This window comes from Gasterosteus aculeatus, chromosome 2 (genome assembly GCF_964276395.1).
Source record: "Gasterosteus aculeatus chromosome 2, fGasAcu3.hap1.1, whole genome shotgun sequence".
In the NCBI taxonomy this organism is placed as follows: domain Eukaryota; kingdom Metazoa; phylum Chordata; class Actinopteri; order Perciformes; family Gasterosteidae; genus Gasterosteus; species Gasterosteus aculeatus.
Window position 1 is genome coordinate 8,846,533 of NC_135689.1, and position 17,535 is coordinate 8,864,067.

The 17,535-nt window shown below is 44.4% G+C and overlaps 1 protein-coding gene across 3 annotated transcripts in view; it reads left to right on the forward strand.

Annotated features, from left to right (window-relative positions):
- Nucleotides 1-17,535, forward strand: part of lama5 (laminin, alpha 5) — a 67,555-nt gene that overhangs the window by 41,394 nt on the left and 8,626 nt on the right. Inside the window, exons 23-61 of one of the 3 annotated variants that reach the window (XM_040192277.2) lie at nt 663-801; nt 1,578-1,720; nt 1,984-2,087; nt 2,587-2,740; nt 2,829-2,992; nt 3,822-3,930; nt 4,568-4,665; nt 4,751-4,964; nt 5,704-5,830; nt 5,908-6,047; nt 6,447-6,562; nt 6,725-6,936; nt 7,285-7,486; nt 8,233-8,377; nt 8,460-8,600; nt 8,800-8,961; nt 9,614-9,721; nt 9,911-9,994; nt 10,323-10,553; nt 10,895-11,008; nt 11,113-11,243; nt 11,329-11,409; nt 11,670-11,884; nt 12,195-12,295; nt 12,461-12,644; nt 12,810-12,950; nt 13,055-13,206; nt 13,309-13,419; nt 13,704-13,815; nt 14,145-14,318; nt 14,635-14,831; nt 14,930-15,046; nt 15,207-15,361; nt 15,693-15,822; nt 15,936-16,038; nt 16,165-16,278; nt 16,642-16,824; nt 17,032-17,174; nt 17,274-17,453. In XM_040192277.2, the coding sequence (XP_040048211.2) occupies nt 663-801; nt 1,578-1,720; nt 1,984-2,087; nt 2,587-2,740; nt 2,829-2,992; nt 3,822-3,930; nt 4,568-4,665; nt 4,751-4,964; nt 5,704-5,830; nt 5,908-6,047; nt 6,447-6,562; nt 6,725-6,936; nt 7,285-7,486; nt 8,233-8,377; nt 8,460-8,600; nt 8,800-8,961; nt 9,614-9,721; nt 9,911-9,994; nt 10,323-10,553; nt 10,895-11,008; nt 11,113-11,243; nt 11,329-11,409; nt 11,670-11,884; nt 12,195-12,295; nt 12,461-12,644; nt 12,810-12,950; nt 13,055-13,206; nt 13,309-13,419; nt 13,704-13,815; nt 14,145-14,318; nt 14,635-14,831; nt 14,930-15,046; nt 15,207-15,361; nt 15,693-15,822; nt 15,936-16,038; nt 16,165-16,278; nt 16,642-16,824; nt 17,032-17,174; nt 17,274-17,453 (5,631 nt within the window). Of the gene's footprint in view, nt 1-662; nt 802-1,158; nt 1,322-1,577; nt 1,721-1,983; nt 2,088-2,586; nt 2,741-2,828; nt 2,993-3,821; nt 3,931-4,567; nt 4,666-4,750; nt 4,965-5,703; nt 5,831-5,907; nt 6,048-6,446; nt 6,563-6,724; nt 6,937-7,284; nt 7,487-8,232; nt 8,378-8,459; nt 8,601-8,799; nt 8,962-9,613; nt 9,722-9,910; nt 9,995-10,322; nt 10,554-10,894; nt 11,009-11,112; nt 11,244-11,328; nt 11,410-11,669; nt 11,885-12,194; nt 12,296-12,460; nt 12,645-12,809; nt 12,951-13,054; nt 13,207-13,308; nt 13,420-13,703; nt 13,816-14,144; nt 14,319-14,634; nt 14,832-14,929; nt 15,047-15,206; nt 15,362-15,692; nt 15,823-15,935; nt 16,039-16,164; nt 16,279-16,641; nt 16,825-17,031; nt 17,175-17,273; nt 17,454-17,535 lie in introns of all 3 variants that reach the window. The other 2 variants (XM_040192276.2, XM_040192278.2) reach the window with 2 other exon arrangements.

The following is a 17,535-nucleotide window of genomic DNA, read 5'->3' on the forward strand; positions in this document are numbered from 1 at the left end:
CAGGTCATTGCATTTCATATCATCTCACTGATATATTTCTATGTTATTTTCTTACAAGTAGTGTGATTGTTAATATTTATTACATATTTTTGTGACTGTGGCCCTGTCATGCTCCCCCTGAATGAATCTGAAAGCCAGCTCCATGGCTGAAAGTGATGTGGACATTTAAAGTGGTATTTCTCGTTGGTGGAAGCACCTCTCAGCACGTATTACTCCAAAGCGGTTGATGAAGTGATTGAGTGACTATTTATGTCATTATAGATCTAAGAAGTTCATATTTTAAAATACATTTTGGCTGATATTTTCTGAGCTTTTTTGTATATTTGTGCTGAGAAGTGGAAATCCAGAGAGATATTCCAGGTGGTTTGGGCTCATTAGAGTGTGTGTTTATAGTGGTGATGGTATTAAAGTCTCACCTTTGGCTGAGCTTCTCTTATTCTATTGGTGTTGTATTTATTCATCCCTCCCTCCCTCACGTTTTTCCTCTCATCCCCCTTTAATCTTCCTTCTCTTGTCACTTTCCACCTTCTCCTTTTCTTCCACTACCTGTGTCCTTTACCCCCTTCCTCCTCCCTCCTATGTTTCCCTTCCCCTCTTCCTTCCCGTCATCGTGCCCTTCCCGCTCCCTCTGCCTGCTGCCTTGCTCACCGGCCTTTCGACAGTCCAAAGTGTTGGTGTCGGTGTCGGTCAGTTCTCCAGACCTCTTCCATGTGGTGCTGCGCTACGCCAATAGGAGGGGTTCGGATGTTCGGGGCCGGGTGTCGGTTATAGACGAAGCCATGAACTACTACTGTGGTAACTGTGAGTGGAAAAAACAACAACAGGAATGCTTCCCGAGCTGCTTCTTCTTCTGTCTTCTCTTTTCTTTTCTTTTTATATTATGAATTTTAGAGATTTTTCTCACTTGGACTTCCAAACAGACATGTCTATGTCTCCCCCTTTCCGTTCGGGTGTCTCTCTGTCAGACGATGGATGGATGGATGTGTGTTGTGGTTGGTGGCTTTGAGACGATGTTGGTGGCGGCTTCTCCTCCCACCTTTTCTAACCTCCAGGGCCACAGATCAGTGCAGAGTTCAGGGATGTAAGACCTAAGTATTCATATATTGTACCCTCCACGCTTCTCCTCTTTTCCCACTTCTACCCTTTGCAACCCTGTAGACTGCAGTGAAGCTTCAGGTTTATGTGAGCGAGGCAGACGTCTATTTGACTCGCTTCATCCTCAGATATGTAAACTCTGAGGGCGCTACGTCCAACGGTAAAATAACAGCCTATCAGGTCAACCGCAGAGGTACGTCTACACCAATCACAAGAGTGCGTCAGTGTGAGTGTTTTTCATTGTAAAGTGCTGGTATCAAAGCAATTTCATTTTAGTATTATATTTTCTTTCTACAGTTAATTGTATTTTGTTGTTGTTAATTTATATTGTCCAATTTTTACATGTTTTTCCCTCAAATACATTTTCAGTATTCAACCTATTTCTCTCTTGATTTTATTTGTAATATAAAACTGCTGTGTGTGTGTGTGTGTGTGTGTGTGTGTGTGTGTGTGTGTGTGTGTGTGTGTGTGTGTGTTTCCAGGTTCAGAGCAGTCCAAACAAATTGTTTTTGCTCCCAGTATGGAGCCGACTTTCGTCAATGTTCCGCAGAACACTTTTGTGGAGCCGTTTGTCCTGAACCCGGGAACCTGGACTGTTGTTATAGAGGCAGAAGGAATCCTGCTGGTGAGACACACACACGCACACACACACACACACACACACACAACTCACCTGTATTTAAACATTTCTACAAACATTTAAACCTCTAGCTGTTTATGCAAAGTAACCATGGCACAGAAAGCCAAGAGAGAAAACCTTTGGGATGTTCTGTCAGATTTAATCCACCAATTATCCAGCTGATTAGTGGCACAAGTTGACAAAGGGATTGCATTTATTGTGTTGTGTTCATTATTTATTGGGTCAGTAACACTGTATTTTGCCTTCAGGACTACCTCGTACTTCTGCCCAGCGCCTACTACGAGGCTCCTATCCTGCAGATCAGAGTGACTGAGCCCTGCTTCTACAGCTCTGTGCCTGAAGCCAGCCACAAGTAAATATGCACATTCATTTTTCACTAAATAAAAAGACAGCTCCACATGTAGGTGCTTCAATATGGAATGAAAGTGGTACATTTTTCTGGTCATGTAAAAACAGGTTTTAAACCCTGAGGGAAGCCTTTTGACATTAAAGGAATATATGTTTCTTTCGGTGAGAGAGTTGGAGAAGTAGACCGGTACTACTCTCCCGCCTATATGATGCGTATGATCCTACAGCCTGATGCCTATCTTCATATTAACCATACAGACCAAAACGTTGGCATTAAGATTCCCCACAATGTTGAACTATTCCATTTACCCCAAAACTAATTCTAATTATATTGTCAGACTAATTATAGGTCTTATAATTCTGTTCAATTTCCTTCATAGAATCCTTTCCTCAAAGTTGGGCCCATGTGAGGACATTACACATTTGTGTCGTCGTGAGGATGAAACAAACGGAAATCAATCATACTTTCAGTCACTGTCTGATGCGTCTCTCTATCCATGTAGCTGTCTGCAGTACAGATATCTGTCTCTGGACTCCTTCCCCTCCATCTCGGGCAACGACGCCAGCTGTCGCAACGACAACCACCTGCCGCGCCCCTGCCCAACTGAGAAGGTCACCGCACGTCACCCAGACATGGCGGTCTGCAGCGGATACGATGTAAGTGAGGGGAAAGTATTTATCTTGGTTTATAGAACACACAAAGAGTCGGAGCTTTATGAACTATTTTGTTTTTTTTACCCCTCAGATCAGCGTTGAGCTGCGAGGACGTCTGTCGTCTGCGGGCAATTACGTTCTGGTGGTGGAATACTCCAGTGAGGAAGAGATGCCACAAACTCTGTCCGTCACTGTAAACATGGCGGGAGCACGAGCACACGAGCACCGCGTGACCCTGCAGCACTGCAAATACAGGTACGAAGGAGATCTTTCCTCAGATTCAATTTTCTCTTTTTTTATTTATTTTATTATTTCCACGTCCCTTGAATAAGTGCAGAAATCTGGAGAGGGCAGAACTAAAATATTTCTATCTGTAGCTTTTCACCCCATTTTTAAAGATGAATTGAGGAATTGGTGGTAGAAGTACCACAAAACTGCTACCTGCGACCAGTATGATGGTGGACCCTTCCTAAGCCCCGTCCCCTTAGTTACTGTTGTTAGGTCCTGCAAGCTCGTCAGAAAGGAACCTAGCAACACCGGTTTCTCTTAGAAACACTATTCCTCACTCCCTATTCCGGGATTGTTGGTTACCGTCGTAACCTAAAACCTTCCAACGCCTGTTGCGGCTGCTGAGGAAACACTCATGAAATCAAATATTGTATTAATTTGGAAAATCAATATATTTGTCCCTACCTGAATAAATAGCTGGATTGGACATTTATACAATTATTGTTAAACTCCACAAACCAGAGCGGCGCAATGACAGATGGGTAATCTTACCATCAACTTGCAGCCGGCAGTTCTTCCTTTCATGCGTCTCTTTGAATTTAACTAATGTTGCCACCAAAGGTTTGTAATCTTATTTAACACGGCATGAGTGCCCTGCGCAGACCACATCGCAGGGAATCACAAAGCGATCAGAACACAGCCTGTTCATTCTGGCTGCAGATAAAAGGTGTGTGTTTTCACCCTAACGTGTGGACTCAGCTGGTTCACGGTTCACTGTTACCGCTCTTTGTGAAGTCTGTCAACACCTCTTAATCACTCTGTGTCTGTTTGTGTGTGACTGTCGGTGTTTGAGCAGCTTCCTGTGTCGAGCCGTGGCGATCGACGGGCAAAACAGAGCGGCCGTCTTTTCCCTCCCCGCCGACGCCGAGATCCAGCTGAGCGCCGACCGTGCCAGCTTCTTCCTGGTGAGCGCAACACAAGCACGTCACATGAGAGACCCGGAGACGAGCAGTCATGGGATGAGCACGCCGGAGATAGGGTTATAAACATGGAAGGTTTCGGCTCGGATGAGATTTTCAAGAAGCTGTTGTTTGGAAACTGAGCTTATTTGAATCAAACATTGAAATGTTGGTTTTATTTATTTTATTTTAAGTCCTGAGAGGCTGGTTCGAAAGGTTTGTTGTAAAACTAATTTGAGGCTATTCATCACAATCCAATCCTCACAATCCTCAATTTCTCCATCATAAGCATACAAGCCAATAGAAATGAGATGAGACAAAATGGATAGAAAACAGAAATGACAAAAAAGAATATTCATTTTTGTAATTGCTGTTCGCCACCTTTTTATATTGTGTTTTGCATAATTTTGACCACAATGGGATAACATACTTGGGTCAAAAGAACATTTAGATTTAAAGTACATTTTAATTTTACAGACGTTTTCCTTTCACTAGTCATTCAATAAGATTTTTTTGCCTATTCTAAAAACATTATCTTTTATATTTTTAATGAATGACTTCCTCAAACATTGATTCACTTTCTCTCCATTGACCATCTTGGGCCTATTTCCGTTAAAAACATGTGTTTCTTCACGTTATTCAGCACAAAGTGTACCTGGTGCCTAAAGGCGAGTTTACCATGGAGTACGTCAAACCGAAAATCCACTGCATCAGCACTCATGGACAGTTCTCACCTGACAGGTAAAGTCACACATAATAACTTTACTATAACTCCTTTGCAAACACGCTCATACTCAACAACTGCCACTTCCCTCTGTCTCCGTAGTTCCTCTTGCATCCCCTCACGCTTCCAGATGCCGTCGGACTCGCTGGTCCTGAAAGAAGGCCAGAGCTCTTCAATGCAGGAGCCCGTCCAGGCCTCCCCGGCAGCAGCTCCTCCTCTGCCCTCCTACCAGAGCTACAAGCCGGCCTGGACAGGAGGAGAAAGACCTCCCTACGGAGCAGATAATGGCGACCACATCCGGCTGGATTCAGTGCAGGTAGGTTTTAATATGCTTATCAATGTATTATCACTATAGTTTGAATCACTTGGAAAGATCTTGTTCATAGGCTTTGTGTCTGGAGCTGAGGTTTGGTACGGGGGGTTGGTGGGAAGTTTTATGGAACTGTTATTTTACTACAAAAAGAATTGTTCATTTTTAAAAAGTTACAATTTAAAAGTGAGTCTATTGCAAGAAGAGAGTTGACTATATCTTCTAAAGATGTAACCATTCAGTATAGTATATTGCATACTAGAGTATATTACGCTTTTTTAAATTAGGATCAGCTGGACTTTTAGTAAAACTCTCTATCCTCGTCTAAAATTACCATCATGCCTTTGATTTGGAGAGCGGATGAAATTCAAAACAACGGTAGGAAATGACCCCATCATGCAAAGGATTATGGGTATAATGAAAACATGCTTGTGGTCCTCATGACTTGACAACTTTTATCTGGACTGATACTCAAATTGAAGCATATCTTGAGGTGTTTTTACCTGGAACAGAAAGCACAAAGAGAAATAAATTCCTGCCGAGCTTCTGTTACAGGATTGAAGGACCAATCTCACTTTTAAGGAATGACACATAACCAACACAGTTCGGTAGGAATCACAGTTGATAAGATGACTTCTTATCTGTGATTCTGCCCCTAAAACATTACTGTTGGAGTGGCTAATTCAGACATTGAAGATAAGAACGTTTGAAGAAAAATCTCTTCCTCTGTTACCACCTTACCCAGAATGCAGCGGTGTACTCCACCCGTGTCCATACCCTGGGACGTTACGTCTTCATCCTCCACTATCACCAGCCTCTCCATCCCAACTACCCTGTGCAGGTGTACATCAATGCTGGACGGATCTGGCAAGGTACCAGCATGTACATCACTGTCACACTGTACAAAATCAAATGGAGATTCACAGTTTTCATGATTTTATTTCTTCAGGCCAAGCCAACGCCTCCTTCTGTCCTCACGCTTACGGCTGCCGTAACGTCCTGGTTTCTGAGAACCAGATCATTCTGGATGTGACGGACCATGAGGTCTTCCTCACCGTGCAGATTCCTGCTGGCAAGACGCTGTGGCTGGTTAGTGTTACTGCCTTGCTTTGATTTCTCTCCCTTTTGTTTCACTTGTATTGGTCTTCTTCTGTTTTCTAAGTTGTGTCCAACCAGTGTCCCACAAATATCTTCAGGCTTCATATGTTGGTGTCATTTTAAACAGTTTTACAGTCTGCTCTTTATTTATTGAAAATGCCCTACATCTTTACATACAAGTAGTATTTAAAGCCATGAATTAAAGAGCATAATACGAGACTGAGCATTTCCATATCCTCTCATGTCTGTTTCTGTTTTTGCTTCGGCCCTTTGGAACAGTGCCTGAGCTGAACCTTGAAGTGCCTCCTTAAAACTCACTCATACGAGATGGCAGAAAGAACGCTGTTCCTCTCTCCGTAACTTGCCTCTCCATGTTCTGTGTCATAACAGGATTATGTGTTGGTCGTGCCCGAGAGCAGCTACAGCTCCAACTCCCTGAATGAGGAGCCTCTGGATAAATCCTACGACTTCATAAGCAACTGTGGACAAACCAGCTTTTACATCAAGTCAGTTTGCAGAGCTGAGCAATCACAGTGTTTTTTATATTGCATTTTCTTGATTTAAAGAACCAGTGCTACAGATATTTTAGATGAGTTCTTATTGTGATTGTTTAACGATGCTATGAATGAACGAAGGACTCTTCCTCTCCTCTCTTCCTCTCCATCCAGCCCCACCACCGCTTCTCAGTTCTGCCTCGGCTCGGCGGTGTCTCTGTCGGCCTTCTTCAACAACGGGGCGATGCCCTGCGCCTGCCACGAGGTCGGCGCTGAGAGCGACACCTGCGAGCAGTTCGGCGGCCAGTGCCGCTGTCGGCCCAACGTGATCGGCCGCGACTGCTCCATGTGCGCCACGGGCTTCTGGGGGTTCCCCAACTGCAGACGTAAGCCTGCCATTGACTGCTTGCCTGTCAAATGATGATGACGTGCTGCTTCTGCGCGCCCCGAATCATAAAGGTGTCATCGTATCAACTGAATGAATGTGGATTTCCAAAATGGCTTCCAGGCGACGTCACATTGTTTGGAAAGAAATCATTTTAGCCAAAGCAACTTAAGATAACAAAGAAGGTAGAATTGTTCATAGACATCTGTAATGTATTGTTGCTGCAGTAAGTAATTTACAAAGAGGAACTTACGTGTCCGTCTCTTCTTTTACGCCCTGTTCTCTGTCTCCTTGAGGTTCAAGCGAGCAAAAGGTAATTTTCTTACGATGGATCTCGTCTTCCCTCCAGCTTGTAACTGTGGTACGAGGTTATGTGAACCAGTGACCGGCGACTGCATCTGCCCTCCGAGGACCGTGCTCCCGGAGTGCACCCAGTGTGAGCCCCAGACGTTTGGCTGCCACCCGCTGGTCGGGTGTGAAGTCTGCAACTGCTCCCGGCCGGGCATCTCCTCCCCCGATGTAAATTGCGACACCTTCAGTGGACAGTGCAGGTACGGCAAGACGGAGGAAATCATCATTTAAATCCTCATTGTTTGTGACTCTGGGGCCAAAATCAGAAGCAGACCAACCCCCCCACCCCCGTCCCGCTTGCCATGAATCATCATCTGCTCCCTGACCTGCCACTACTGTGCTGTGTGATATATTTGGAGTTTAACAAGTTCAACTCTCAAATGCCAGGCCTCCTTTTGGGAATACCTAAGAAGGCAGTTATTTCTCTGCGCTTTTCTCTCCTGACAGGATCTTGGCTCTGAGTCTCTCATTGGGTTGATTGCTGTCTCTTTGGACAGCTGTGCTTGCCAACTCTTGTCTGTTCAAGACTGTTTCTTGGCTCTCTCTGAGGACTGGCAACAACACAGCTGCAGTCTGTCTTCGTCCTTATCGCTCAGCCTGCCTCCGTTATTCCTCCTCCAGCCTTTATAACGTAATTTGTCAGGCGTCAGTCAGCATTTTTTACTACTTCAGGAGTTGGATGAGGCGACTATCCGGCGACAGGCTTAGTTTTGCATAAACACTGGAAACAAGGGGACAATGCTAACCTATACGACAGTTGTATGTACCCTGCAGTCTAAATGTTTATCAGCTCTGTGATTATGGGGAGCACTAAACCGTTCATCTCTTGCAAGATTATAATGTCATTTTGCAAATGATTATCAGAGTTTTTTCTATTTGATCAATAAACCCAGACGCATTGATTCTCAAATATTTATTAAAATAATTGCATGTTATTTTCTTCCAGATGTAAGGACAACGTCGTTGGCCGTCAGTGCGACCGCTGCTCCCCTGGTTTCTATGGTTACCCCAACTGCAGGCCATGCAATTGCAACGAGGCAGGAACTGAAGAGGAAGTGTGCGACTCCTTCACAGGACAGTGTCTGTGCAAGGTGGGCTAATCCTATGACCCGCACAAGCGTCTGCCTGCATTCAACAGTGTTGTCTAATCTACTCGCCGTCCTCCACCTGTAGGAAAACGTGCAGGGTTCCCGATGCGACCAGTGCCGACTTGGTACATTCCATTTGGATCCAACCAACCCTAAGGGCTGCACCAGCTGCTTCTGCTTCGGAGCGACCGACCGCTGCCGCAGCTCCGACAAGAGGCGCAAAGAGGTGCTTGTGTCTCGTTCTTTTACCACAATCTCAACACTAAACATCTGGAGGAAAAGGCTGGATTTCAAGTTCAAACTTATACGGGTGGAACGGTGCACAAAATTCCCACAACGGAAAAACTTAAACAAGCAAATATTTAGCTTGGTTGTAAAATGGTTGGAACACTTGTGAAACATTAACGTGTTCCCCTGTCGTCTAGGTGATGGATATGGAGGGCTGGGTGTTGCTTGGGGCAGACAGACAGGAAGTACCGGTGGTGTTGTATCCTGGTCAGGACCTTGTTGAGGCTGACCTCAGCGATGTGCCCGATGTCTACCAGGACATTCACTGGCACGCACCAAAGACTTACCTGGGAGACAAGGTAAGAGGAGAAAGATATCCTCTGAAGATGACTGAATAGATTCTGCAAGGAACATTTTAACTGGCTATGAAGCTGTGTCAATTTTATACTGATATACGGCCTTCTCTGACCTACTTATCTCTACAAAGGTGCCTTTAATTCTTTTGAGGGTACGGCCCCTATGTCTCACCTTCATTTAAATGTCCTAATCAAATCACGAGACACATAGGCTTAGTCGAGGTCACAACACACACCCCTACAGAACACACACAAGATGATCCCGCATCATGATTCAAAGGCTTAGGCGAGTTGTTTGGATACAGATAAGCATTATTGTCTAGACGTTTGAATTGACTGCTTTCATGTGGGATTCAACCAGCATCATTCTGCAGGCGGGCTGATGGTTTGATTTAAAGCCCAAACTGAGCCCTTTAACGTCTCATAAACCAGCTTCAAATGTCAGCTCTTAGTAAGCCCGCATGGTTGCCATGGAAACATGGGCCCTTGGTCTTGTTTCTGTTTCACTGCACAGTCTCAGTGTAATCCATTGCTGAATGGATTAAGAAGTAGTCTGTCTGCTTTTGCTGTGTATATTTTGTCGTTTCAATGTTTGTTTGTTCTTCCTCTTGATTTCTCCTGAAAGCCTAACGTACCGGTCCTCTGTCCTCCGCAGGTCTCATCCTATGGAGGTTATCTGCGGTATCGTCTCCACACTCAGACCATGAGAGGCGACGTGTTGTCTCTTCCTGCAGAAGCCTCCCGGCCAGATATCATTCTCAAGGTATAAAACACACAAATATACCAGTAACCTAGTTACACGTAGAGGAAGCGTTGCACACACACACACACACACACACACGCAAAATGAGAATAGTTTTATTTAGCAAATGCTTAATAAACAACAGAACACACACGCTCTCTGTTGAACTACTGTACACACCCTTTTCACAGTATTCCTCTCCTCCTGCAGGGTAACCAGATGACCTTGGTGTTCATGGAGAGGGAGTACTCCTCACCTGAGGAGCCTCACCTGGGGATCGTTCACATGGTTGAGGTATGAATAAATATTTAGTGTGCTTATTTGCTTATTTGTTTTTTCCTTTAGAATTTTCTTCTTTATTGTATTTGTCATCTGCTGGCCAACAGGCTATTTGTTTATGTGTGCACTTTACCTTCTTTATTTTGTATATTATATATTATTTTATATCCTTTTATATTCTATTGTTAGTTGAATTATTCTCCTCGTATGTCCAACATATAATATAAATAAATGTTTCTGATTCTGAACAGGTGTTGCTGTACTTTCCTGTGGGACATTTTATTCCACAATGGCCCGCAAGGAAATACAGACTGAAGCCCAAACCTTTTTCCTCTACTTACAGGGTAGTTTCCGTCACGCTCAGACTGGTAACTCTGTGTCTCGGGAGGAACTGATGATGGTCCTGGTCGGTCTGGAGTCTCTGCAGATCCGAGCGATTCACTCTCAGTCTGCCCACTCCGTGTCGCTACGCGGCGCCGTGCTGGAGGCCGCGGAGAACCTGCCTGCCGGTCGCCATGCCAACAACGTGGAGATCTGCATGTGTCCTGCCAATTACATGGGAGACTCTTGTCAGGTGAGGGACCAAGAAGGCCCAAAAGCATGTTTCCCTTTAGCAAGGCGAAGATGACAATTCATAATATAGTATTATCATGTGACAGCATGGTGCATCTTTGCAATTATTTGAATATTGCTCCTAGTTTTACTGCTTTTCGTTAAATACTATCATTGTAGATTTACAATTTGAGGGTGTTTGACAAAAAAAATGTTAAGGTGATTCTGTGGACTTTTTTTAATTACCTAAACTTCACTGGAAGGTGATTTAGTTTAAAAAAAAGACGATTAATAAAAATAATTAATTATTATTAATTATTATAATTAATGAAAATGGTCTTCGCTGTCCTCTCTTCTCTATAGAAATGTGCTCCGGGTTACTACAGAGACACTATTGGCTTGTTTCTGGGGAAATGTGTCCCCTGTAATTGTAACGGACACTCTGACCAGTGTGTGGACGGATCAGGAATCTGTTCGGTAAGGTTTTTTTAATGATAAATCAGTTGGCATGACTCCCCTCTAGAATTTCTTATTGGTACGTCAACTATGCTCCTCATTCTTTTTTACTCTCTGTCCACCAGAACTGCCAGCACAACACTGCCGGAGACCACTGTGAGATCTGCCAGGGAGGTTTTCTCGGCAACAACAGCCTGGACGGACAGGCAGTGGCATGCTCCAGTTGTCCCTGCCCACTAAGGGTCGCATCAAACAAGTGAGAATATTTTAACAACTTTTTTTTGAGTCCTCTTCTCGTAACCTTTCCATTTAATCACATATTACTTTTTTACTTTTTTCAGCTTTGCAGAAGGTTGCGTGCAGAAAACCGACAGGATGCAGTGTTTGTGTATGCCGGGTTACGCTGGACCTCACTGTGAAAGGTAACTGCTAATCACTCAAAACCTTCAGATTACTTTTCTTTAAACCAACAAAAATTGACCAATTGATTTGGTCAATTTTTGCAGCTCTATCCTGGATTCTTAATTGATAACTCAACTACTTTGATCATTTTTATGTAATTAAATCTAAATCTAAGCTCATTGTCTTGTCAGTAAGTTCACATCAACGTGACTCCTGCAACATGAAGAAAAACCTTTTGTCAGATATACGTGTGTCATTAAAAATGGCTTTGTTAACACAGGTGCGCCCCAGGTTACTACGGCAACCCCATGGTGCTGGGCAGCCGGTGCCAGCTTTGCCATTGCCACGGCAATACGGACCCCAACATGCTTTTCACCGACTGTCACCCGCTGACTGGGGAGTGTCTCAGCTGCATGCATAACACGGGCGGCCCTCACTGTGACATCTGCGCCCCTGGTTACTACGGAGACGCGGTCACTGCCAAAAACTGCACCAGTGAGTTCAGCTTCATCGTGCATGCTATTTGCCTTTTTTCGAATAGGAACATTGCAGCTGGATTATAGCGCTCTGCATTATTTGGTGCATCAAAGTCAATGTTGTTGCTTAACATTGAGCTATTGAGCTATAGAAAATGAAGAAAAATTTGGTCATTAGGTTAAGTCAGAGATGAATTACGGTATCCCCATTTTTATTCATACCATTGATTCTTAAAAATGATTATTAATTTGTTGAACAATATGATGGATTAAGGTTTTCAGAAGTTCTAGCAGCAAATAAACACATGTTGTGTGTTTTCTTAATGCAGAGTGTAACTGCTCCCCGTGTGGCACCGAGTCATGTGACCCTCAAACTGGACAGTGTCGCTGTAAAGCTGGAGTCACCGGACCGAGCTGTGATCGCTGTGAAGTAAGTGCTGCACTGGTATTTCCTTCCTAAATATCCTATATATGATGATTCAATTTTGCAATATTGGATCTATGATCTAAACAATGAATCTTTGTCTGGGAAGAAACGGGATGTTATGGTCAGCAGCCCTCCCACGTCTCTGCCTCAATCCGTTTTTCCTCTCAGGTCGGCTCATTCGGCTTCGAGTTGTGCTCCGGTTGCCGTCATTGCGACTGCGACGCCTCTGCCGCCCTCGTACAGCCGTGCAATCCTCAGAGCGGTCGGTGCGCCTGTCAGCCCGGAGTCAACGGGCCAAACTGCAAACAGTGCGCTCCTGGATACTGGGACTACGGACCCAACGGATGCAAGAGTGAGGGCGTGCGGGACGCATTGCAAAGTCTTATTCTGTCTTTGTAAAGCCCGGTAGAAATCCGCTGGCAGAAAGGAATATGAAAAAAACGCTATTAGAGCTGTAAAAGTGGCATTATCATTTGAAGCATCAGCAGCCGTCATATCGATACTTCCCGCTCTCCAGAGTGCAGCTGTAGAGGAGGTCGCTGTGACCCTCGCTCAGGAGAGTGCCGCTGTCCTGACGGGATGACGGGAAAACAGTGTGACACCTGCAAGCAAAAATACAGCGTGACTGTGGAGCACCACGATGGCGTGCACTGCGAACGTAAGTGCAACTACCTAATACCCTTACAATATACCGGAAAGAGTAAAAATACCAGAGAACATCGAAATACTTCTTATAACCGTTGAGTGTTTTGCCCCTCGCAGCTTGTGACAGCTGTGTCATCGTCCTGTTGGAGGATCTCGACAAATTGAGCGAAGACTTCAACTCGGTAGCCGCTCAGCTGAGCAGCCTGAATGCCAGCTCGATGGCCTGGGCTCAGCTCCGCAGTCTCAACAAGTCTGTGGAGGAAGTCACTGTGAGTCTACACGCACGCAAAACCTTCACGAGGCCCAACGGATCTATCGCCGTACTGTACGGGGTGTCGTAACGCTTATAAGACGTCTTCCCGTGATTCTAGACCGCCATTGAGAACTACAACAGTACGCTGGATGACAGCCGGAGTCGAGCTGACCGGCTGGACGCCGAAATCATGAATATCAATGATGACATCGATGACCTGCACGGCAAGGTGTGGTCACTTATTACAAGAACTCACACACACTAATGCACACTAACTTGGGCTGAATTCTCAAAAGTATTTGTATTTAAAAAAACAAATTATTTGAAGCTCTTTTAGGAAACTTCTTAGTAGTTCTCAGTCAGATTATTGATCTGAATATAAAATATCTAAATGTTGTTGTCTTGGTTTAAAAATAACAAATTTGAGTCTTCAAAAATATCATATTTAGTAGATAGATACTATGTTTGCTTTCATGCAGAACTGAGGGTGTTCTATTGTGGTGGTATTTTCAGGCGACAGTGTTGACTGACCGGGTCGGTGACCTGCAGGACCGAACCAATAACACACACCAGAGGGCCCAAGACCTGCTGTCCTTCATCCACAACATGACCATGGATTTAAAAGGTGTGAAAAGGGACCCGAGTCCTTCAGAAATGTATCAAAATGTATTTATGCAACATGAAACAAGATGTTCATTCAGCAAATCAGTGTTGCTACGTTTGATTCTGTATGAAAGCACATTTCTGACAATGTGTGGATTAAAAAATGTCATTCCAATGAGAAAATGATCTCAAGTCATAATATGAGAAAGTGTCTCATATTATGGTGGTGATATTTTACCATCATTATTCTGAGAAGTCCTTATTTTAAGAAAAAAATGTTTTTTTCAAGATATATTGTTATCTAGTCCTTTTCCACCTGATTAATTGATGTTGCTCTGGTGCTGTCCATAGACGTCACGATGATGGCAAACCGGACTTCGCTGAATGACACTGAGGCCGAGCAGGACGACGGGGAAAGGGAGCGGAAGATGAGGGAGGTCCAGGCCATGCTGAGGGAGATGAGGTACAGGAGTTGTGTGGGACAGAAGAGACTGGCTGACGAAGAGAAGACGGCGGCGCAGGAATGTAAGGTTTTGTTTTTTTTCAATGACATATGTGTTCTTCTTAATTCCATCTACCATTTTTCTAAATAGTTCTGCATACCGCGTTTAACATACTGCCTAAATTCTCTGCGGCAAAAAGCAGGTTGTTGGGCAACAAGTGTCCTTTTTTAAATAGTTAAAGGCTACAAGGTGAAGAATGTGTTCAAACAGGGATTGACTAATCCAGTGATAACTGCACATTTGATTTTTCTCATCAGCTTTCAGTAAAACTTTGGACCCCAAAACAATCCCAACTGTGAACCGCTCTTGAACTTGTCCCCCTGTGTCTCCTCCGCTAGTGCTGGACCGTGTTAACGAAGAGCTGGCAGGTCGTCAGGGAGAAAACAGCGACTTGGCCAGTGCCATCAGAGAACGCCTGGCCCGCTTCCACTCGCAAATGATGGACCTCCGAGACGCCCTGAACGAAGCCGTGAACAACACTGCCGTGGCCGCGGAGATCAACAACATCAACGAGAAAACTCTGGAGGACAACCAGGTGAGCTGGGAAATCAACGACGCCGGTAAAGTGACGACCGTGAGGAAAAGCAATATTAACTTTCTCTCTCTCTCCTTTTCTCCATTTCTGTCCCACAGAGGAAGATAGAAGACCTGCTCTCAAAGCGGAAGGAGGTGATCGACCAGCTATCCATGGCTGAAGACGACGTAGCGCAGGTCAACGATGTGTTGTCCATGCTGCACGACTCCAAAGAGGTTTGAAGAGAATACCTGCCTGCGCCACACCTGATGTTTGATAATGTCAATATGCTGAGAAGCTTAACAACTACTTTTAGGAAATACAAAGTAACGTCTGGCTTAGTGATCTAGGGATGGATGGTATGCATCACTTCAACACTTCAAACGTCTTTCTCAGGAGTATGAGCGTCTGGCGGCCCAGCTGGACGGCGCCAGGATGCCTTTGGCAAAGAAAGTGCAAAACTTTGCTTTGGTCGACTCCAAAATTCCTCTGGTGGAGGAAGCAGAGAAACACGCTGAGCTGCTGAACACTTTGGCCATGAACCTCTCCAGGTAAGAGAGTAGTTACAGTAGCTGCTCATACACCTGTGTGTGGCTCATTTCTACAAAGTCCCTTTAGCTAGTGATTGGGATTTGAGATCCGTGCATTTGTTTGTCATGAAACTTTTGGAGTGTTTCCGGTAAGTTGTGATGATTTGACCAATGATTACTGACTTGGTCTTGTTATAGTAATATAGCATTGTCTTTTAGAATTTCATTGGTTAATTTAATAAAAACTCAATCAGAGATTAAAAAGCTCGGCCCAGTAATGATCCACAGAAAAGCTCCAGGACCGTAACCATGACTAGTAAGAGAAGCTGGTAATGATCTTTTTTTTCTGCAGTGTGATAGCCGAAACCAAGAAGGAGGGTATTGTGGATGTAACACAATCCTACAACAAGATCATCAACAGCATCAAAGAGGCAGAGGAAGCAGCCAACATGGCCTACAAGGCTGCTAACGACACAATGGAGGTAAAACACACACACACACGCGGATTCTTCCTCCACTGTTAAAGATGTATGTGCACACATTGAAACTACTGCAACAACTTATTGATTTGTATGTGTCTGGTTTGTGCGTTTAGAACATAAAGGACCAGAACCTCGGCCAAATGGCTGATTCTCTGAGGAACCACAGTGTTGAGCTGAAGGATGAGGTTGAGAATCTAAATGATGAACTCAACAATGGTAAGCACACATTTTTCACATCCGCAAATTTATTTGTCATGAAATCAAGTAAAAGACGAGTCTTGTAGATTTTACTTTGAACATTTGAGTAGTTGATGTTTTTTTTCTCCATTTCCTGCGGCACAGAACTGAAGCCACAGCTGGAAGACGCTCAGAGGCGAATAGACGAAGCCAAAACCAAACAGCTGGATGTGATGGAAGACCTGGCAGCTGTTCAGAACAACCTCAACTTCACTACAAGTACGCACAAGTGTCAGTTGCCAATAGCTTCGGGGAGTTGTTTTACACTTGTTTTCACTTACACCTGTAATCTCTATTGTGTGAAGACTTGCAGGTTCTGAATTGTGGTGCTGCGGAAGCACTTGTGTGTGTTTCTGCTACATGCCTGATCTCATTTTTGGCCAAACCTCCTTTTAAAAAACACGCCGTGGAGTTCAGTCCTCACTCCCGTCTGTAAACATGATCTACTTAACTCAACACAACTTAACTGTGACGCCATTCATATATTTGTTATTATGCATAGAAATCCTAAATGTATTTACCTTTACGCATCCCCCTACTCTAAAAAAAATACATTTACACCCCTTTTTCTGTGATAAACAGATGCGAGTCAAGAGATCAACGAGGCAAAGCAAGCAGCTGATCTGGCAAACACCACGGCAACACGAGTCAACGATGCCCTGCGTCCCATTAAGGAGCAGCTGGACCAATGGGAGCAGACTTATGGAGACGCCAACTCCACCAATGATGACATCAACAACGTCCTGATGGAGGCCAACAAGACCGGTAGGATCCTCTTGACGTGTGTGAACGTATCGTATGAATATAACTCAAAATAAATACCCCATTGCCTATGATGGTTGGCAGAAAAATATCTAATTCCTCCTTGAGTTTTAGAATTATTCATGATTTAAAATTGAGTTGTGTTTTAATTTGGTTTAAAAGGGAATCCTTGTTGGTGCAACCCAGACTAAGTGTTTTCTCTCTCTAAAGTGAACGCACTGGGTGAGTCTATTCCTTTGCTCATGAAGAAGCTGGATAAACTGCAGAATCAATCCGTACTGATGCCAAACATCTCTGAGAACATCAGCCGCATCCGACAGCTCATACAGCAGGCGCGCAACGCCGCCAGCAAGGTACACGCTCATTCTCTCTCACACACACACACACACACCCTGAAGTTGGAATTGGAACACAAAAGCCTGTAATTTTCTCCTTCTCCTTCCTCCACCCAGGTGAGTGTGTCGATGAAGTTCAACGGGTCGTCCAGTGTTCAGGTCCGTACTCCCCGTAACCTGGCCGACCTGGCGGCCTACACCTCCTTGAAGTTCTACATCACTCTGCCGGAGCCATCGCGATCCAGGCGGCAGGACGACAGTGACCAGCAGTTTATCTTCTACCTCGGCAACAAGGACGTGAGTACAGCGAACACCAGAGCTCATTATGGGTTGTTGCATTTTGATACAGTTTTTTATTACTTTTGTATGCTTTGTTTTG